The 20967-nt window shown below is 44.1% G+C and overlaps 2 protein-coding genes across 8 annotated transcripts; one reads left to right on the forward strand and one right to left on the reverse strand.

Annotated features, from left to right (window-relative positions):
- Nucleotides 1–3520: 3520 nt before the first annotated feature.
- On the forward strand, nucleotides 3521–5366 carry LOC147187825 (radial spoke head protein 9 homolog). Its single transcript, XM_086100015.1, has 5 exons — nucleotides 3521–3952; nucleotides 4023–4179; nucleotides 4391–4520; nucleotides 4614–4760; nucleotides 5116–5366. Exons 1-5 carry the CDS (start codon nucleotides 3726–3728, stop codon nucleotides 5274–5276), a joined length of 822 nt encoding a protein of 273 aa, XP_085956141.1. The 5' UTR covers nucleotides 3521–3725; the 3' UTR covers nucleotides 5277–5366.
- LOC147187826 (large ribosomal subunit protein mL66-like) lies at nucleotides 5353–19131 on the reverse strand. 7 transcript variants are annotated; one of them, XM_086100019.1, is made up of 10 exons: nucleotides 15780–19131; nucleotides 15518–15673; nucleotides 14680–14975; nucleotides 9748–9825; nucleotides 8981–9622; nucleotides 6824–6855; nucleotides 6240–6344; nucleotides 6021–6144; nucleotides 5692–5761; nucleotides 5353–5606 (listed from the first exon to the last, which is right to left on the reverse strand). In XM_086100019.1, exons 5-10 carry the CDS (start codon nucleotides 9177–9179, stop codon nucleotides 5462–5464), a joined length of 675 nt encoding a protein of 224 aa, XP_085956145.1. In that variant the 5' UTR covers nucleotides 9180–9622; nucleotides 9748–9825; nucleotides 14680–14975; nucleotides 15518–15673; nucleotides 15780–19131; the 3' UTR covers nucleotides 5353–5461. The 7 variants fall into 7 exon arrangements, with proteins under 7 accessions (XP_085956145.1, XP_085956146.1, XP_085956143.1 ...); XM_086100020.1 differs by lacking the exon at nucleotides 14680–14975; XM_086100017.1 differs by having other exon boundaries at nucleotides 8981–9825.
- Nucleotides 19132–20967: the final 1836 nt, after the last annotated feature.

Here is a 20967-nt window from a genome sequence, read left to right on the forward strand (position 1 = left end):
TAAGTGCTCCAAAAGGTTCCAGGGTGTTTTAACTTAACACCAAGCCTATGCCCCATTAGTCATCATGAGTGGCAACAGCTGCAATTTTCTTTCGAAAAAAATATGACAGTTGAGGCTATACTCAGAACAATGGAAAGTGCAAAGGACTCGGTTAAGATCTGAGAGGGAGAATTGTAGATTTGCAGCTGCTGGCAAAGGAAAGCAAGTTTTGCCTCCAGTAATTGAAAGGCCTTTGGCGTGAAATCAGGCAGTCGACTTGGCTGTGAAAGAATATTCAAATACTTTTGTTCGCCTTGGACATTTTCGAAGGATTGTTAAAAGCCAACAAAAGCAAACATAGAAGTTAAATGACTGTCATTTTTATTCGTTATTCATTTTTTTAAACATTATGCACAACTCTCATTTACTGTGCAATAATCTAACTAACATGTATTAGTTACATATTTTGATGCATTTTTATGCTTCAGAAAACATTTGTCTGAATTGGGGGGGGGGGGGGGGGGGTTGGAACGAATTAGGGCATTTACATTGAAAACACGTCTCTACTTACATTTTCTAGTTAAGAATTTTCTTCCAAAACCAATTAATTGCGTAAGTAGAGGTACCACTGTATTATTTTTTTTTTTTGTATTTCCGTATGTCTGGACAAAAGGAAGGTCAGTCGTTTGAGAATTGTAGTTCATTTGTTACACAATGAGTGACCCCACCCTGCTTTTTTTTTTATCTTGCACTCGACAAATACTCCAATTATAAAAAACCCAAAACTAATTGCAAAACTAAAAAAAACAAAACACAAAAGCATTTTTGAAAAAATAAAAACAAACAAACCTGCTCGAAAAACACATTCAAACTAATTGAATTTAAAAAAAACTAAAGTCAATACAAAATGCAAACTAACTAGCAAAGAAATAATAATTAAAAATCCACAACAATCATAACCCTGATCCAAATGCTTGGGCCTAACTGCTGAAATGTCCATTTTTGGGTGATATGGTAGCAGCTTAGTGAAGCTTTCCAGTACCACACTGTGCCCAAAACACACAAGCCCTGTCAGTGGTGCACAGCTTGAGCCACACGTGGCTCTGCTGGAATTAATGATCGTGTGAAAACCTCGGCCTAATTCAACTGCAAAACACACCAAGAAATTTGGCTCGCGCTGGAAGGACTGCTGAAGGTGGTCTAGAGCATTTGTTAGCACTGACGTTCAACTAGTTCAAAAAAACAAAACAGACCCAAAAAAAAGTCTCTAGATTGAGTTGTGTGTAGGTTTGCAACCCAGTCCGTTTAATTTCCTTATAATGCATTCTTGCCATTGTTGTTGTCTGCGCTTTTGTACAACATAGACACCACGATTTAGTCTCTTGCTTGCCTCTCTTTCAGCATTCACTTTATCCTGCACTCCCAGGCCATTTAAGTTCAGCAAGAACCACGGGGTTTTATTCATATCAAGTGCATCAAAAAGGAATTAAAGACAGTTTAGTGCACAGGTTTCGCCCATGTGTCAGCGCCAAGATCGATGGCCGTGACCCTCGAAGCCAACGAAGAGCGTTTGGCAGCGACATGCTAAGGCGACGCGCCCTCGCCTTTTGTGTGGCGGGATTAGCGTCGTGGCAACCCGGGTCGCCCGGGGCGGCGGGTTGCCCAGAGGGAGCGGGACCGCGGCCGCCTCCAGGTTCTCTTCCAATCCTGTAGCAAGTGGGATTGGACCAAGGCATGTGTGGAGTAACAAGTGGACACTAGGGCTGTTCAATATGGCCTTTAAAAAAAAATCTATTTCTCTCTGCTTATTTTCTCGCAAGCCCTTCCATGGAAATAATAGAAATACACAAATCACAGAAAGTTCGAAATATATTGTTTTTTGGGTTAAATTTCAGGATGAACCTTAAATAAAGGAAGACCCCGCTGATTAATTAGCCAGCCAATATTAAGCCTTTTCAAGATGATAACCGAGTGTTTGATAATCTTTCTCGTGAAACAGCTAATCCTGTTCAGTATGCACGGGCAGGAAGTAAACGGCATGCATGGCTGACAAAACATTATCCTGTGTACATTAGATTCTTTTCCATTCTCTCAAATGGCCATTAAGACACATTTAGATGTTAAGATTTATATTCATGATTAGCAACACGGGTCACTAAATGATCTGAAAACTTTACCTCAGACTGTGTTTCTGTATGTGAATGTGTAAACTGTCATTGCACACTCCCCACTTTTCCAAAGGAGTCACCCCAGTCGCCCCCGCTCTCTCCATGAGTCGGCGACATTAGCTTGGCAGGGAACTGAAGCCATCACTGCTAATGGAGCATGTGACTCCAAACTGAGGTCTTTTGTTTGGACAATTGAAGCCAAGCCTTGGGAAGAGGCAAGCACGGGGATGAATGGATATTTTCAATTTAGGGGGGAGAAAAAAAGGGGGAATATTCAAAACGGCACTCTTGAGCAAAAGCAGTTTATTATGTGGTGGTCCATTGAGACTAACTGAATTCACCACACAAATTCCATTTATCCATTCCAGCTTTCTTCCAAATGTAATTTGGATTTTTTTTTAATTATGTAATCCAGCATTCCATATCATACTTTATAAAATAAATTACAGCTCCATTAGACCACAATGGTGTTGATCACTTACCATGTACTGTTGTGTCCTGTAGTTATTTGCAGGCGAGTACTGCACAGGCCTCTTCCGATTTTCTCCAAAACAGAACCTTTAATAAAAAGGGTTCAAATTAGTGTTGCATAACATATGAACATTTTGATAGTTTTCTTCAGATAATCACTGTTTCTCTGTGGACTTGGAACAAACAACAAACCATGCCATGTTACTTTGCTAATGTTGTCATTTTGTAGGGTTGCAAAGAACACTGAACATACTGAGAAAAACAAGAGGGGGGGGGTAGTATTTTAAACTTAAATGCAACGTGCAATGTGTATTGGCTGCTTAACATGTTTCAGCTTTCAGGCCTCTTTGAGGGACATTTTGTCGTCTGATTAGAGAAACTTTTGGTTGGAAACAAGCCAACGTGTGGGGTCGGACGGGTATCGTTGCAAAAATAATGCAACGCGTTGCAATGTACAATTCTATCAGCAAATGCAGGTTTTTGACATTCATATTACAAAAGACAAACCAGTTTGCGCCGACGGGAGAGTTTATGGCTTCTGGGTTGTCGCTGTGTATCTCTTAGTGTCGTTCACATTGTAATCAACGCCATTTCAACGTTTGCGCGCTCGTAAATGACGTCAGGGAAGGGAAAAATCTTCGCATGCCAATCAATTGACGTTTTATTCGCAAACGAGAAAGTTACGCGCTGTCATGTGATTATGAGCACGCTTTTGAAACACACAGCGGTTTACAGCAACATGAGTTTATATTCTCCAAGTTGTAGTTCAAAACGTTCAACCTGTAGTTTCTGTCTCTTAAAACAGCGCTGATATATTCAAATATTCTAAGTGACGTCACATTAGTTGCTCAGCGTGACCAATCAAATGGTTTGTTGAAACGTTGCCAAGACAACCCGGAACTAACAGCCCACACGCTCTAAAAAAAGTGACGCTAAAACCATTACTAGCTCAGAGAAAAATGACGCCCAAAACGAACCAATAGCTAATAATTTGTGACGAGTGGGTTTACTAAAACAGTAACGAACAAACTCTCTGCCCGCAAGCGTTGTCTGGCGCTAGCTAGCAAGCTAATAACGGTTCAGACAGTGCTAACAACTACATTGACAATGGACGCTAATTCGTTATCCTATTCTTTGGAGCTGGTTGCGGGTAGCGGGTGCATTTTGAACACGGAGCAAAGGGCGGCTCTGCAAACTTCACTGATTATCTTGAAGAAAAACTACAAGTTTAATCGAGTGTTGTTCTGGGGCAAGATACTCGGTTTAAAAGAGCACTATTTCATCGCTCAGGGGAGAAGGGATGACGAGCTGAAGGACACACAGCATTTCTACAGGTAACATCTTTATTTATTGCGTTTTAAAACCGCACGCGTTGTTTACATTCCTCACGGTGGGATCTTCCAGCTTCAATTGTATCGATTGGTTCCTGATCCCCACGACCACAACCGAAATGATCGAGGACGTGTCCAAAACAGCAAAGGGCCGATTCGAAGGCGACCCATCATTTGTGTACGAGTCCAGACAAGCGGAAAGACTTGATCCTTCAGTGGAAGAGTCTACAGTGAGTACCATCTTGAGTTATCCCATTTAGATGAGGTTTGTACCCCCAAAGTGAATATGTGCATTTTAATAACTCACTCTAAAACATTGAGGTCACATTTCCAGGTGGATTTAGTTCTGGTTGTGGGCTAAAAATCTGTACCTGGTTTTCATGATTGCACTCGAGGAACAAATCCCAGTTGGTATCCACTTCAGTTTGTTCTCGTGTTCAGACCAAAGTGACGGAGGAGACGAGGCTGGCGGTGACGGTTCACCACATCAACGAAGACGCTTCTGTGGTGCCGCGGGGCGCCTTCATCAACAGCACGCACGGCGTCGTCCAGATCAATCGCAGCTTTGGCGGTGAGAGTGGCTTCAAATTGCTTTCTTGTGTGAACGCAAAGCTGCTTAGCAGGGGGAAGAAAAAAAAACATGAACACAATGTCTGTCCCTCAGGCCTCTCTAACACTCAGGCAGGGAAACTTGAAAATTTTCTTCACTTTGCTCAGCCCAAGAACCTGAAGAAGAAGTCCCTGTTGGAGATGGCTGATTTGAACCCCGCTTTGGACTTTCTGGATCCGCTGAGTGAGGACATTCCAAAAGGTGAAAGCATAGTGGGAGTACGGCGTTGGCTTAACATTGCACTGTTTGAAGATACATGTTTACATTTGTTTTGTGTTCCAGTTTTACTTCAACTTGCTTTTATTTGACAATCTGTCCTCAGGGACGTTATTCAATAGTCTCCCATGTCTTGTCAGAAAGAGAGAAACAGGCCATAATAAGTTGAAATGGATTTCGTGTGTGTGGGTTGGGAGAAACTCTAAAAACGTTTTCCTTATATGGTCTTTACATCGCAGATTTTCACATATGTCTGGAATGTATCCTACGTGGTGAACTGAGTTTCACTCTAGGGGAGTAACGTGATGCGCACTAATTGTTCCCATCTTTGTACGTGTAGGATCGTGGAGTCTTCAGTTTGAGAGTGCCAACAAAGTGTGCGTGATTCGCAGCCTGCTGTGGTTGGGCCTGACTTTCTACCACGTGCCCATGACACCGCTGCACGGATTCATCTACATCGGCTACGGGACCAAGAACTTGGACCTGCCCTTCATGCTTTAAAAGAGAGATGTGGTGTACCGCAGGATAAAATGTTACCGTTTCATTCAATCTGAATGATTAAAAACAAAAAAAAAGATCAACAAAGCATATTTTTATTTGCCTTTCGTCTCCATAATACTATGTTATGTTTTTGTTTTTTTTGTTTGTTTTGAAAACCAACCAACTAGCTGCAGCGCAGGGATTCTTCAGTGTTTAATGTGAAGGGGCTTCGGACCGTATCGCACATTGTCCTTGAGCAAAGGGCTTCCGACCGCCATGCGTTTCTTGCACCACTTTAGCCCGCGTTTGTAGATGGGCTTGACAGATCTAATGGACCAGCGGGTCAGGTATCTGCATGGGGGGTGGACAGACGGAGCTTTTAGTGTAATACATAACGCTCCGTGCATCGGAAACAAAACGCGTGTGTTGGCGTCACCTGTTCAGTTGCGGTTTGGGTTTCGGGACGTGGCCCTCTGGAAGTTTGGGTCGGTGGTCGGGAAGCAAACCTCGGAACCAAAAACAAAAAGGACTGTTGTTAACAAGTCGTCAGGTAGCGTCAATGGCTATCATTAACCTACACTAGTGTAGTCGTCATATTGCAACACAATAAAGAAAATAAACAATTGTCGGCCATTTTTAAAAAAAGCCTGCCTTCTTGTGTCACACGATCATGTATTTTTACCCCGCTGCACAATCCAATTGTATGCCATAATTATTCAGGACCATTGTAAATCAATGCCCCTCTTGGAGAACCAAGGTACACACCTGCTCTGTGAGCCATCTGCACACACACGGCAACCTTGCGATGCTCTTCAGGACAAAGACCGGTAATTCTTTTGGGCAGCATCCCTCCATCTGATCTGATGAACTGACTGAGCAGTAATACATCCTGTCAAAGTAGAACAGAAAAGAAAAAAAAACACAAAACAAGGTTTTTAGAGGTGACTCAGTTATTACCCACAACAAGATTTAGAAATCATTTACAGTGTAGTTGTATTTGTTCTGCAGGTTCCATCTATAGATCGGACACTTGGCGGTGGGATTTGGTGGTTCGGGTGCGGCTGCAGTGTCCAATATTTTTCCTTCCATCTGAAAGACATTTTTGAAAATTAATTTGGCACATTTGCTCAGATTTGCAATTAACATTTCTATCTTGGATGTATTAGATAATTGTCCTTCACTACGGCTGCTCCAAGTGCTTGGTTCCATTTAAAGCACATATCAGATTTTGTGTGTCTATCTCAAATGTACATTTGAAGTGACAAACTATTTCCTCTATCAATCTTTAGAAATACATTGCATTATACACAACAATGATAATGCATCGGATATTTGCTGACAATTACAGCTCATACATCTTAGTTGAGAGTAACTACCACTTTGATGATGGTCATTGTCATTCTAAATCATAAAAAAAAGACAAAATATACATCTAGGACAACCACGTCTACATGTTGTATTGGATAAAAAACAGTGTTAACTCAAACTGCTAGGAGCATAAAAAGAAGCACCGTAACGCAACGGATATGAACAGTAGATGTCATGAACAAATGGATGTTTGTACTTACGGTCACCGTTTGACCCTCATGCTTTTCCACGACTGTAGAAACAAACAAGGGGAAACATTTGACATTGTAGCGCCTTAATATTCAGATTATTTCAAAAGAATAAGGAAGCGTCTCGTTGAAAATCATGTCGATCTATGTACAGCATATAGCCACACACGCACACTATTCTTAAAATTGCGTGAAACCGTCTCACCGTGACGGATTCCTCTCCTCTGACTAACCGAATGCGACAACGGTGGCACTTGTATCCTTTGCAGCGAAATGACCTGTCCGCTTATACCACAGTTAAAAGACGCGAATGAGCTCCAGACGGACCGCAGAAGACCGCGGGCTGCCATGTTGGATTTCTGACCTTGCTCGCTTCCGCTGGCGAGATTAAAAAACAGCGACGCGAGCGGCCAGGATGTGTAACTGCAGACACCAGGTGGCATGAAGACTGAATTTTTCATGGGTTGACATTTTTGCATGAGAAGTGTGAAATTACATAAACAAATCTATATTTGCACCCTTTGGTAACAGTGGGACTAATAAATAACCCGCGTTAAACAGCGAAAGGACAATGACACAATGGCTAAAAGGTAAGCAGAGCTACAGCATCACCAACATTATCTTCTGATAGTAATGTTGAATCAGTGGTGGGCCCTGCATTTGGTACCTGGTCCCTGCGTGGGAATTTACCCAATGTAATCTGCCTCTAAATACTGCCACTGTCAAATTGTGATTGCAGAAACCACCACTTTGATACAAAAACACAACATAACAGCACAAAACTGTGCCACGCATGTAAACAGGAGAACTTTTGAATTAATCGTTAACTAAACGTAGGACAGCGATATGAAAAATACATTATGCTTATCACAGGTGATGATTATTCACTGTGTTTGTGCATATTGATACATGCGTCTTTTGTTAGTCTAAATTGGTTGTAAGTTTTGCTATGATTCAGAGGATGGAAAAATACTGGCCCGGATTAAAACAGCCTCTTTGCTAATATTGTATCCAGTAGTTTAAGCGACATTGGTCAGCAATCTTGAATTGAGCAATGGACAAAACTAACATCCAAATGCAAAAGCCCAAAAAAAAAAAGAGTTCAGTTAATGTCAAACTAAACATAAAACAAAGAGAAATACGCACCACGTATTTAAAACAACCACATAGCTTAGCCTTTGGTCTGCTAATTTAACGCTAATGCTAATACAGGCAATGATTGTTGCTAATAAGCCTTGAAGCAATGGATTTGAAACGATACAGCAAAACATGTACAGGGACAATAGTACTTTCCGTCATATACTTTCAGTACTGTTTTCTATATGAACACTTGAGTTCTTTGCAAGACATGGCCGACTGCAATGTGATTGGCTGGCTGCAATGTCGAGACAGGAAACGCATGTGAAGCAAGTATGAATTGGCTTTCATCCCGCCCCATACGTAGTGCAACAGGTCGAGGCAAATAGCGAAATAAAAACCGCTCACTCCTAACTTACTATGAGATAACTTCTGTTGTGAATTGGCACTACACAGTCGAAATAAAATGCAAAATGGACACAACCTGACTTTGATTAAACACCCCCCCCCCCCCCCCGACCCCAACTGTGCGAATACAATCCACTTGAGTTTCTTGAATTTATCCTTTCCTGGCTTTCAAGCAAAAGGTTTACACAGCCAAGAGGAAATTCCTTTTCAATCTCAAAATTTATGGGTACCTATAGGGACTTTTATCAGAAACAGGATGTGCAAGATGGGTCAAGATGGAACTGGAGCTAATCTATGATCACAGCTTTGAAGCACAACGCCGGCTGAAAATTAAACACAAGGGAGGAGAATACAACGCGGAATCGGAGGGAAAAGTGCTTGTCATAAATGTGTAAAGTGTAAATATTAACACTACAAGAGGAAGCGAAAGCATGTGTCTCCAATGAGTATTTAAATATTATGCACCAGGGGGAATAAACGCGCAAAATTTACAACGTCCTTTTTGTGTGTCCGCGTTGCGTGGAATCTCAAAACAAATATGAGGTCATGCTGCTTCGCTCGCGCCGAGGAGGGGAAATGAACAATCTGGTCAACAGTGGTTGTGAAACAAGATGAGGCTCTGTTTTGCAAACCAAAAAATGCTGGTTCGGGAAAAAAGAGGAAAAAGACAAAGAGTACTTTTACCTCTTGAAACCGCCACGCTTTCAACCTTGTTTTTCTTTTGTTTGCCGTTATCACGTTGCCGCATCTGCTTGCGTCGAGCCAGCGGGCATTTCACCTGCGCGGACACAATAGCTTCCTTTATTTTCTTTTTCACCTCTGATTGCCCTCGACTTTGATTGTCACAAATGTTTAAAAAAACAAAACAACAACAAAATAGCATCGCATCGAATGCCTCATTGGGAACGAGACAAGGAGGCAAACAACAATCACGGAGGAGCACACAGGTCTCCTGTCTTTGACTCTCAATGTACCATGAGGGTGAGATAATGTTATCGGGAGTCTTTATTTTGGTTTTTTTCTAGCCTTCTGTTCTCAAAAATTACAATGGCAAAGCAATTGAGAAGACCGAGGGCAGCAAGAAAACGAACGAATACATTTGTTCACGTAAAATAGCTTCCAAATAAATCTTACATTGGCTAATGACGACCCGGAAAAACAAATTACCGGCATGTGTTATAGTTCAGATTAGATGGAGAATCTGGGCGGCACAAAACATTCTTGGAGCCGACAAACATCAAAAGTCTCTTAAATGAGGCCACGGGTGGGGAATACCTTGCTTCTCGGAATCTGTTGCTGCTCCCTGGGTCACGTTCCTTCATGTCGCTGTCGGGTTCAAATGTATGGAGTCAAAGTAAAAAGTGGGGAATGGAACAAATACTCAAATAAAGTACAAAAACCCGGGAAACTCGTATTTCCGTATCACATTAAAGTGGAAACAGTTTTTTTACCCTTGCGTAGTTCTTTGCAAAGTTGCCAACTGGCTCCTCACGCCTTTTTATTTGTTTTTTGTAAGTCCATGTTGTCATCTAACATGAAAAGCAAAGGACAAAACATTCCCATTTTCACTCAGCGGCTGGACTCTCATCAATTGCTGTTGACATGATGGATGACTCGAGGTGTCTTCTAAACTCTTTTAAACTGGGGAAAAAATAGCCTGTTGAAAAACAAACGCATGTGCAAAGGGTGTCCACTATTTCACGGTTCATCTTTCACGTGCATTTACCAGAGAATAAAAGTGACGATGTTAGCATGAAGCTACCACATTATGTTATTTTATTATTCGGTTGAAGATTTGTCCTGAAATATAGAACGTTAATTATTGTTTCATGTGGCGGTTTGACAGCAAAGTTCCACTGGGAGTGACAAACTTTAGTCTAGCATTTCTTGACAGCGAGAAAGTGAGAACGGGTTCTGGGGGGCGACAAGACGCGGGCCGTTTCGCAATGTCAAGAATGCTGTACTCGAAAAAAAAAAACAACAACGCTATTCCTCTTTGTAAATCGGAACGGGCGAGTACTTCACTTCACCCCGACTCTGACGTGTTTCCGTGACAGCCAGCACAAAATGCATCTTTGGGCGGCAACTGATGACGTTTCAAGAGATCAGGTGGACCGTAGAACAGACAAGACGCCGCCAACTGAGATACGACGATGAAAAAGTGACACCGGAAAGCAAGATGTGGCTTGAAATGAAACTAAATCCAATCAAAACAATGCAAAAGTTAACCAAAATCACAGATCGTGACACGACGTTTGCTGCCAGCAAATTACCGTATTGGCCCGAATATAAGACGGTGTTTTTTGCATTGAAATAAGACGTCTTATATTTGGGGTCTAGACATTATACCCATTCACGACGCTAGATGGCGACAGATATCAATGAAGCGAATGCTGAACTTGACTCCCAGGCCAAAGCGAACCCGTCACGAAGAATAAAAATAAAAATAGCGGTAGCACAAAGAAGAAAACTTAAAAATAGCGGTAAGAAAGAAAAGAGAAGAAAATCATGGAAGAGATAACAGAAAATGGAGAAACGTAGCAACAATCTGGAGAAAAGTGGGTCGAAGATCGGCCACGTTAACCGGCAGCTGAGGAGAAGTTATGGTGTAAACTTCAAGATGCTTTTTCTCTCAAATATATTGTTATAATCATTTGTTTCAGATGTACTATAATTTTTTTCTGTATAAAAATTAATTTGGTGTTCAAAAAGTCTTTTTTCAAACTTGAGTCTTGAAAAAGAGGGTGTCGTCTTATAATCAGGGCCGTCTTATATTCGGGCCAATACGGTATCTTGACCTCAAACACAAGAGGAGGGCAAAAGAACACTTCACACTGTTCCATTCTTTTTGTCTCGCCAACAGATTGTCTTGACTCCGTCATTGTCACCCGGCGCGCTCAACACAAACATGACACCAGAAGGGACATGTTGGCCACCACGGTTCCTTTGGGTTAATCGGCGAAAAAATAGGACGGGTTCCTCAAATGGTGTTTCGAGCGTGGAGAGGCGCGCACTGAAATGCAAATGGGATTGTCTCATTTGCGTTGAAGAGAAGCCTGATAGATTAGCATCGGGCCGCCGACCACAGAAGCGCCATTGTCTCCCGTCATCGCTTCTCTTTGTCGGCCACATTGAAGCCGTCGCAGTCCCCGGGGAGGGAAGTCTAAAATATTGCATCTAAAGTGTCTGGCCACCTTCCTCGCCCGCCTTTGGTATTCAAATGAAACATGGGCCCCGTACTAACAGGCACCGCAGCCAAAGTAAATCAGATAGGATTCCCCCTCTCAGATGAAAAGAGCTCATCTGACATTCTCACAGCGAGCGGCGAGGAACAACCGAAGCGATGTTGCTTCGATGTCATGGTGGGAAGTTATTGCTTTGTGGAAAAGGTTACTGTTTTCACCTCGCTTCCTGGGGCTCAGCGTGGAGCGAGCAGATGAGATAAGAATCGCACACAAAAATGAATCCGCACCAAACCCCCGTGGGGGCGTCCGCATTTCCCCCCCATTCGTAGTCACGCCGCTCAGTTTGTTTGAACTTTTTTTGGGGGGGGGGGGGGGGGGGGGGGTGCGCGCAGAAAAGGCCCCGAAAGCTCAGGCATCTGCTGAGGGGGGTGGGTGGGACATAAGAGGGAACATAAGAAGGGTGCCGCCATTGCCAAAATTGCTGAGTCCATGTCAACAATAATGTCCACATGTCCATCCATTTTATACAATCGCCGCGAGTGAACCGGAGCCTATCCCAGCTGACTTTGGGCCTATCGCAGGATACAACCAGGACTGGTCACCAGCCAGTCACAGGGCACATCTTGACATATAACACAACTAAATTTTGTTTGACCGTTTGCTTCACTGACAAAGTGAGTTACGGCAAACTAGCATGAGCCATGACCTGTTGCGCCGGAATGTGTGATTAACCCTTTCAGGGACAGTGGTTACGACAGTGGACAGCTTATCATATTATCGGGTTATCATTATTGGTGCACGAAAGGGTTAAAGGCATTTTATGTGCTCTCATATGTCTGATTTGTACTTTGTTAACTCATTCAGTACCAGCCAATTCTGGACCAAGTCTGAAAAGACGTTTAAAAACGTCTTTGGGAGTGAATGAGTTAACTATTTCTGTATATGGAACTGTCACTCTGTCTTTCAAAATAAGAGCATTTTACAGGAAGTGGCAAGCTAATTGGGTAAATGTTGCATTCCTATGATCATTTTTTTACACGTAGCTTATTTATTTGTACTTACAATCTGTATTAGGTCATTCTTTCTCACACTCAAAGTCTGTCCACTCATGTCTTTGAGGTGCCATGACATAAGCGACAACCAATAGATGACCTCGACAAAAAACGGGAACAGGAAACTGCAAACAGCCATGAGCATTGGGTGGGCGAAGGGTAAACCGAGATGAAAATGCGACAAGCGTAGTGGGACTTTTTCTAGCTGACCCAGCAAAATTCACGAGCTACTTTCTTGAATGTGAGGCAGCTTGGCAAACTGCGAGCACACTGCGCTTCCCTCCAATGTGGGTTTCATTTAGACCGCCAAAAATTGGCATGGATGGAGAGGAAGACGACTAATCTGGCGAAGATTTGCCTCATCCCAAAAGCAGACGTCGGCTCATTCCCATGCGGATGGAATGCGAAGATTTGCTGCCGACCAGATTGACGGTATGCAATTAAGGGCCCGGCTGTCACTAAGAGGCTTTGCTGCGTGATTAACTCGTGAGGTCCTTTACATCCAAAGAGGTCAACTGAACACAATTAGCCTATTTGAAGGGGATGACTCTGGTGGAAGGCGCCCGCTGCTTGGAGAAGGAGGAAAAAGAAGCGGACAAGTGGAAACAGGTCGGGCGGAGATCAAGGCCTTGCGCGCCCATATGTCATCGTCTCCTCTCCGTGAAGGTGACAGGAATCTTGATTCAGCCAACTCTAAACACCATCATCCCCCCCCTCCCCCCTACTATTTTATTTTGTCTCCTCTGCCACTAGTCTTCCCACACTAATCAGGATGCTGGCTTCTTCAGTAGATGTGTTGCTTTGAAGAGGTTCTTATCCTTATTCTACCCCTAAACACCCCCTCCCCACCCCACCCCATGCTCTCTCTTCCAAGATCCCCCCCTGGCTCGCTCGCTCCCGTATGAACACATTCCCTGCGTCAGGAAGGCCTCCGAATCCAATTTTCATGCAGGTTGCATTGCCAGTGATACAATGGCTCCCATAGCCCCACAGAGGGCCTCTTCCAATGTTTTGAAACGCTTCTTCAGACCCACCCCTTGTCACGAGGTGTTTAGGGGACGCTTAGGACCTGTCCACATGAACACGTGTTGTAAAGTTAGCAAGGAAATTCAATGTTTTGAGTGCGCATAGACAAAAGTTGTGGATGGCTGAGAAAGTGAGCGGATGGAAAACGCCAACCAGGGTGAAGACCAAATCATGGCAGTGGCAACCGAGGTATTCGGTGCCTGGGCGGGGACTTAACCACCATCACGGTGCAAATATAAAAACCTATAAATCAAACTCTAAATCTATGCTACGAAAAAGAAAAAAAACCCCAAAAAATGCAGAACAGCTCACCACACAGCTGCGCCACTGCTGTACATCATCTAGAATGGTCCAGAATGAATTTTTATCCAATAAAATGATGGGGGGGGGGGGGGGGGCTCTCACTATAAGCTCCCAAGTTTTTGCACAATGTGATTTAAGATGAGTTTAGGGTTGAGATTTTCTGTCTGCTCGACCACCTGCGGGTAGCATCTTCCTCCACTGGAGTTTGTGTGACCTTTCAAAGGGTCACATCACCTGCATCCCTTCATTTTATCTTGGAACAAGTCAATTAACAGGCGTCAGAGCAGCTAGCTAGCTCTTGTTGGGGAATCGAGGCTCAGGTTTCAGTTCCTCTTTATCGAAAGGAGGCGAGTGGAGTGCCACTATAGTTTCCCCCGCATGCACTTTTTTTTTCCCCCTCCTTGTGTCGATGTTGCTATGGCGCCTGCAGTGGCATTCGGAGTCCCTCGACTTCAACGTAATGGTTGAATGATGGTGTGGTGGTTCACTTCTTGGACTGTGTCTTATTTGCTTCCACTCACATCCTTTTTCATTCCCGACATTGACAAAAGCATTGGACTCATTCGAAAGTCGAAGCTTAGTTATATAAGCAGCGGGGGTGGGGGGACTCATTTTTTGTCACAAGTCAGTCTCATTACGGCTGTGAAAATGTATAACATGCGGCATCTCATTTCCTTCATCCATCTATTGGGTTGCAGACGTTACGTTCCCAGCAGGGGGCGGTGGTGACTGTCCGTTGGGGCTAACGGCAAAAGACCAAAACACAATGAAGAACACTTGGGAGGTCAATGTGACACCCGCAATATTAATACTGCACCTTTACGTCTCTGGCAGTGTCAATCAAAAGTCAAGGGTTTATTCTCCGGATTGGATTGTCTAGGTGTGTTCCCAAAGGTTGTGGGGCCGTATGAGGACGGCGGTTGGGAAGCCACTGTACAGCGGTCAAGTCGAGAGCTTTTGCCGCCTGGGTGCTTAATGAAGAGACGTTTGGATTCAGACAAAAAGAGAGACGTGATGCAACAAAAGCGAGCGCGCTTGAAAAGAAGCCAAGCTCAAGTCCTTCCATGTCCCATTCACTGGTTCTCTAAGGGCCGAATCTTCAGTAGAATTCCACTGCGGGCACACACAGGAAGAGGAAACGCATTGGTGGAAGCGCTTTGTCATGTGGGAACGCATACTCATTTGATGTTTTCAAGAATCTCGAGAAGCGTTACGTGAGCAGATAAAACAAAATTCAAGATCATGTTTTTGGGGGGGGGGGGGGGGGGGGTTGCCCCCTACCATGGCTGATGTGACAGCAACCACAAAGGGACTGTGTTGCGTGAGTCAGATGAACTGAAAACATCACAGGGTAACCTCAAGTGGAGATTTCGGCCACAACCTCCGGTCACGCATCGTGACGGTATCAGCGCTAACCAATGTTTCCCTCGAAACGACGTGTGTGAGCAATTGCGCACTTCTCTCACCCTTTCAGAGCACGCGGTGACAGCTGGCGGACGCACGCACGCACGTACTACGTTTCGACACTATTCCCTTCATTTCCACCCCGCTTTAGTCCACAAACAGGACGCCAGACTCTTCCCATTTACGTTACAGTTTCGGTAGTGCGACCGAGGGTGCGCACCCGGTTGTTTTGCGATAGTTTTGATGCATACCTTGACACATGCTCACTCACGCTCACCACAGACGAGAGGCTGCAAGGCGATGCGCCGGTGGCTCCTTTCAGGAAGTCCAAACATGGACATCGTTGACGGGGCTCTTGAATGAAGGTCAAAGGTCAAGGTGGCGATGCTGAAAATGGCCCGCGTGCTCTAATAAAAATAAAAAATTTGGGCCAATGTTATTCGGGTAATAAATCGCCGTGCGATGATATGTTCTATTTTGATATGAAGGTAATTAGAATTTTTTTCATATTACCTTGTGATGATCGCAGGTTTTGGACAGCTGTGATACTGGTTTGGCCGCCGTCTGACGTTGCTCACCGTGGCCCAAGGAATGCTCAGGGAATTTTTCCCTGTGCTTGCGTGGCTTTTCTCCGGGTAGTCCAGCTTAACTCTAACATTCCAAAAACATGCATGTTATGGTTTATCAAAGACTAAAAAGTGCCCAGAAGGTCTTAGGGGAAATGTTCCCATCGGTTTATGACAGTTTTGTCGGAAGTCTGAACCTGCCGCAGTCACTAACCCACGCTAAAACTGTGCTAAAGTCTTAATTGAAAAAAATATATGCGATATCTATCTTACCTAGTCACTTTGCTGAAGTTTTTTTTAACAGTCTTGAGACTTGTGGACCCATTTATGGAGAGGACACTGTAAAAAGCAGTGGACTGTTTATTGAGCCTTGTGAAATACTCCAAGCTCACCGGTTTGGAATAAGATTTGTATGGCGATGATGCGAGGCGTATCCTTCCTGAAAATGTTTGTCAAAATCTGAATTTGACGCCATTCCTCTTGCAGTGCTTGACTGATGTCGTATACAGAGCTCCGGCAGATGGTTCGAATTAAGTTCTGTGAATGTTGTATATATTTGCTGTCAAAGTTGGATTGTTCACCGGTATCTACGGGCCATGCATGCATGGTCCTGAACACCAAATCGTCCTTGAGAACTCGGCAGGTTGCCGCTGTGAAGTTATCCTTTCGTGCCAGCGACATAAAACACACCAAACATAACGGACTGGGAAAGTTGAAAGATGGTTCTGCGGTGGATTTTTCTTCTCCGCGTTCTCAGATTAATCAGCCCCTGCAGGATTTTGCGGGCTGTTTTCTCAGGGGGGATGAGAGACTATCGTGGTTGGCGAAACTGGACAAAAAAAAAAAAAAATAAATACAAAAATTCACATGAACTGTCGTTTTTGCATCATCCGAGGGGTGACTAATGAATCCTTGACTGGAACTGAGATGATTTTATTCTTCCAATCAATGAATCACTATTTTGGGGACGTGCTCAACATCAACAAAAAATGACCAATTTTCCAAGTACTTGTAAGATGGCGTTTACTGTAATTTAGTTGTCCCAAACACGACCCTTTGCTGACATGGTCGCAAAAGAGAGAAAATGCTTTTTATTATTCGTGTAGCCCATTTAAACATTTCCTGCACCCTGTAACCTGATCACATGATAAACTGTCCACAGTAGTAACCGCTGTCCCTGAAAGGGTTAAACAGATCATGTTAAAAACAAAAACAAAATCATTACTACCACCCCCCACCCCACCCCCCACACACACGCCACAAGATAATCGCTCAGGATAATCGTTTAGAGCCGGGGGGAGGGGGCGGGGGCACCAATTCTCGCCCCCATCCTGCTCATCAGCAAGCTCTGCAGAAGCTTGCTATCGATCCGGATCATTTGAATCAGGTGTGTTGAAGGAGGGAGACATCTAAAACATGCTGGATAGGGGTGCGCGAGGACCGGCGTTAAGTGACCCCTGGTTTCGAGACGGTTGACAATCAGGCCTTCGGTGACTTTGACCGGGAGGAAGGGAAAATGCTTGACCTTGACCCAATTGTCGTGTGTGGGCCCCCGAAGGCAGATCAGGGGTGATCAATCACTTTTGACCAACCTCGCACCACAGGATGATCACTCACGATAATCGAAATGAGATGTCCGGCAATCGGGCCCTCGCCGACTTTGATTACCAGGGAAGGAGAAAAAAAAGTGCTCAAACTTGGCCCGATTGCTGGTATGTGAGTAGCCCACACCACAAGATAATCGCTCAGGATAATCTTGTCGGGTTCTGATCATCGGGCCTTTGATGACTTCGAGCTCAAGTGGGATTTAATTCGTTCCAACAATGTGATGACTGGATTTTTCAGTGGGAGAAAAAATATAGATATTTGAAGTAAAAAATAAATAAATAAAAAATTTAAAATCTGTCCGACAAGATCAATTCCCAACAAAGAACAAAGGAAACAAAAAAAAAAGGGCGCGCAAACCAAAAGGTCCAAGGAGAAAAAAAAGTTGGCTAAGAAGCATTTATAAATCCCCAACATCTTGTATCATCACAGGAAAGACAATAAAGGGAAATCTTCACAATCTCACCAGGGTGCTGGAGGCTCGTATCAGGGATCTTAGAGGATGATGTCAGCTGCAAAAAAATTAGACGCAATCACACGTTTTTTTGTTTTTGTTCTGGGGAGATCCTCCCCCGCTGCTCTGCGCTTGTTTAAAGAACAGCCCCGACAAATGTGGGCAGTTTTCTCTTTGAGGCGGTGAGCGCAATGATCCCAAACACAAGGGCCTTTATGGGGGCCGAGAGGGATTAAACGAAGCAAAGTGAAGCAAAAAAAAAAAAATACTCTCGGCTGACTTGGTTCTCTTTGTGCCTTGCAAACACTCTGTTGTCACTCCAACCGCGCCTCTCCTTATAAAAAAAAAAAAAAAAAAGCACAAAAGCATCAAAGTAGGCAACCGCGCACGTTTGCCACACTGAAGCGACTCTTTCATTCCTTTCTTTCACCTCACAGATGTTCGCTGCGATCTGCAGGGATAATATTATTATCAGAAGAAGTATATGTGAGTAAACTTTTTTAACTGTCTAAAATGTGATGTTCCATGAGATTGTTCTTTTGTCCAGATTCCAGGCAAATCTAACTTCAACAATATTCTTATACATTATTAGTGTTGTTTTTTTTTTTTTTTAACCTGTCAGATTTCAGATTTACGGTTTTGGATTCACAGATTTTTTTTTCTTGCGCAGTTTATAACTAGTTTGGTCTTTTGTTTGTTTTGGGTGTAATTCCACTGCCGGCCCTTAGATGGTGTCACACGAGTTGGTTTGACACTGGAAATTTTAAAGGAATTATTTCAGCCCAGTTTAGCTTTTGTCTAAACCTTAGTGAATTCAAATCCTCTCATTATGAGGAACACATTTTCATTGACAAACATCGTTATGTGCTGAGTAATACGACCAATAATCAAAAATGTTACAGACCACATCTGGATCATGTCAGTGCTTCCGTGACTTAAACCGACTTTAGTCTCGGTCTTTCCTCTTTTCATGTTATCCTGACCTAGATCTTCCTGAATTGCTCCAAATGCTTTGTTTCCAATGTTCCGGCATGTTAGTGGTTGATGCACCTGGCGGGAAAGCGCGTGTGTACACGAATACTTGATGCGGCGTGTTTTGTGAGATGCTGAGGCGTGCTCCACCTGTTCCACGTTAAAGAGAATTGTGCATTGTTTGTGTAAGAGCTCCATATGCTTCAATCATTACTGCATCTCATCGAATTATTGATTTCATGGGCAATCTGATGATATGTGGTCTGAGGTCGCGTTTTTTTTTGGGGGGGGGGGGGGGTTGGATGCCAGGTACTTGTCCTAAAACATGTTTCTTACAATAACTTACGGGAATGTCCAAGGTGTGTGCGCATATTGTTCATTCTGTTGTCAAGCTGGTGGAAAAACTCCTCGTAATCGGGGGCACTTAGGGACATGACGTTCCGCATACGTTCAGACCACTTCGAAAAGCCGTCGGTGAAACTTTGAGAGGTTGCAATAGTGGACAAGTCGCGACAGTTATCGACATGTATACACAGGGTGAGATCTGAAAGATGCAGTGATGTATTGCAGTGAAAAGACAAACCAAAGATTAAAAATAAAACATTTTTGAACTAACATGTAAGTAAAAGTGGGCGGCCCGGTAGTCCAGTGGTTAGCACGTCGACTTCACAGTGCAGAGGTACCGGGTTCGATTCCAGCTCCGGCCTCCCTGTGTGGAGTTTGCATGTTCTCCCCGGGCCTGCGTGGGTTTTCTCCGGGTACTCCGGTTTCCTCCCACATTCCAAAAACATGCGTGGCAGGCTGATTGAACGCTCTAAATTGTCCCTAGGTGTGAATGTGGGCGTGGATGGTTGTTCGTCTCTGTGTGCCCTGCGATTGGCTGGCAACCGATTCAGGGTGTCCCCCGCCTACTGCCCGAAGACAGCTGGGATAGGCTCCAGCACCCCCCGCGACCCTAGTGAGGATCAAGCGGTTCGGAAAATGGATGGATGGATGGATGTAAGTAAAAGTGTTTGTGAGGTGGTTTTTTCCATTCGTTATATAAGATATTGGATCTAGCGGCGGCAAAAGAGTGAACTGCGATATAACGGGGCAACAGAAGTTTCTCAAGTCATTTTTTTTCCTTGTAAACGCATCAGTATCAAGCTCAAGCATGACCTTGAAGGTTGCTTGATTCTCATGGCTGGCCTCAGCTCGCCCGACTTCAGGTTACAGTACGACCTTACTCGTAGTATTTAACAATCGCCCTCCCTGCAGCACAAATGTGGCTCTCATTACTGGAGTACTGCAGTTGGAAGGGAAAACCTCGTGAGGCGGCGGGTAATGCGAAACAGATAGTCCATATCTTTATTACGACAGGCCAACACTTCCAAGGAGGACATACCTTTGGCATCATGGGGGGGGGGGGGGGGGGGGATCACGTTCGAGATCTCGGCTCTGGGCTGGGAATGAGATGAGCCTCTGAGGATGCAACAGAGGCGGGCGTTACCAGCTTGCTGGTGGTGATCCGTCTCCTTCAAGGAAGATCTGCTTGGCCTAAGACACAGAAGAGCAACTTAAATGATGGAGGGGGGGGGGGCAGTTTTCAATTTTTCATCAGCGCTACTGGAGGGCCACAAACGACCACACACTTCCGAACCAGATGTATGGGCGTGTATGGGCGTGTGTGTGTGTGTGTGCCTGGTTTGCTTGCCGTCAGCCACACTCCGCCTTAATAGTACATGGCAGGATGAAATCCGCAAGAAAGCTTTCAGCCCACGAGGTAACAACCTGTAACCCGATCAAACTAGAAAATGTTTGAAACGGTTCGTCCGCCGCGTCTGAACATTTGTCTGGGACCGTTGCCAGATCGCAATCACGCTGAAAACCAATTAAAGTAAAGACCCTGGTGTGTGTCCTCGGAGAGGGTGTTAGTCTGCCGTCTCGAATTAAATGACGCTGTCATCACGTCCGTCGAAATCGATTAAGTAAATATCATGTAACGGCTCACAGTTGTTGTTCACCTTTGGTGTGATTTATTTATTTATTTTTAACCTTATGATGGAGAAATTGCTCCTTTCCAGCAAATATCCCGACAGACTTAAGATTGTTATTGGCGTAGCTT

This window comes from Hippocampus guttulatus, chromosome 20 (genome assembly GCF_054856545.1).
Source record: "Hippocampus guttulatus isolate MCC_2025c chromosome 20, RoL_Hgut_1.0, whole genome shotgun sequence".
Taxonomy (NCBI): domain Eukaryota; kingdom Metazoa; phylum Chordata; class Actinopteri; order Syngnathiformes; family Syngnathidae; genus Hippocampus; species Hippocampus guttulatus.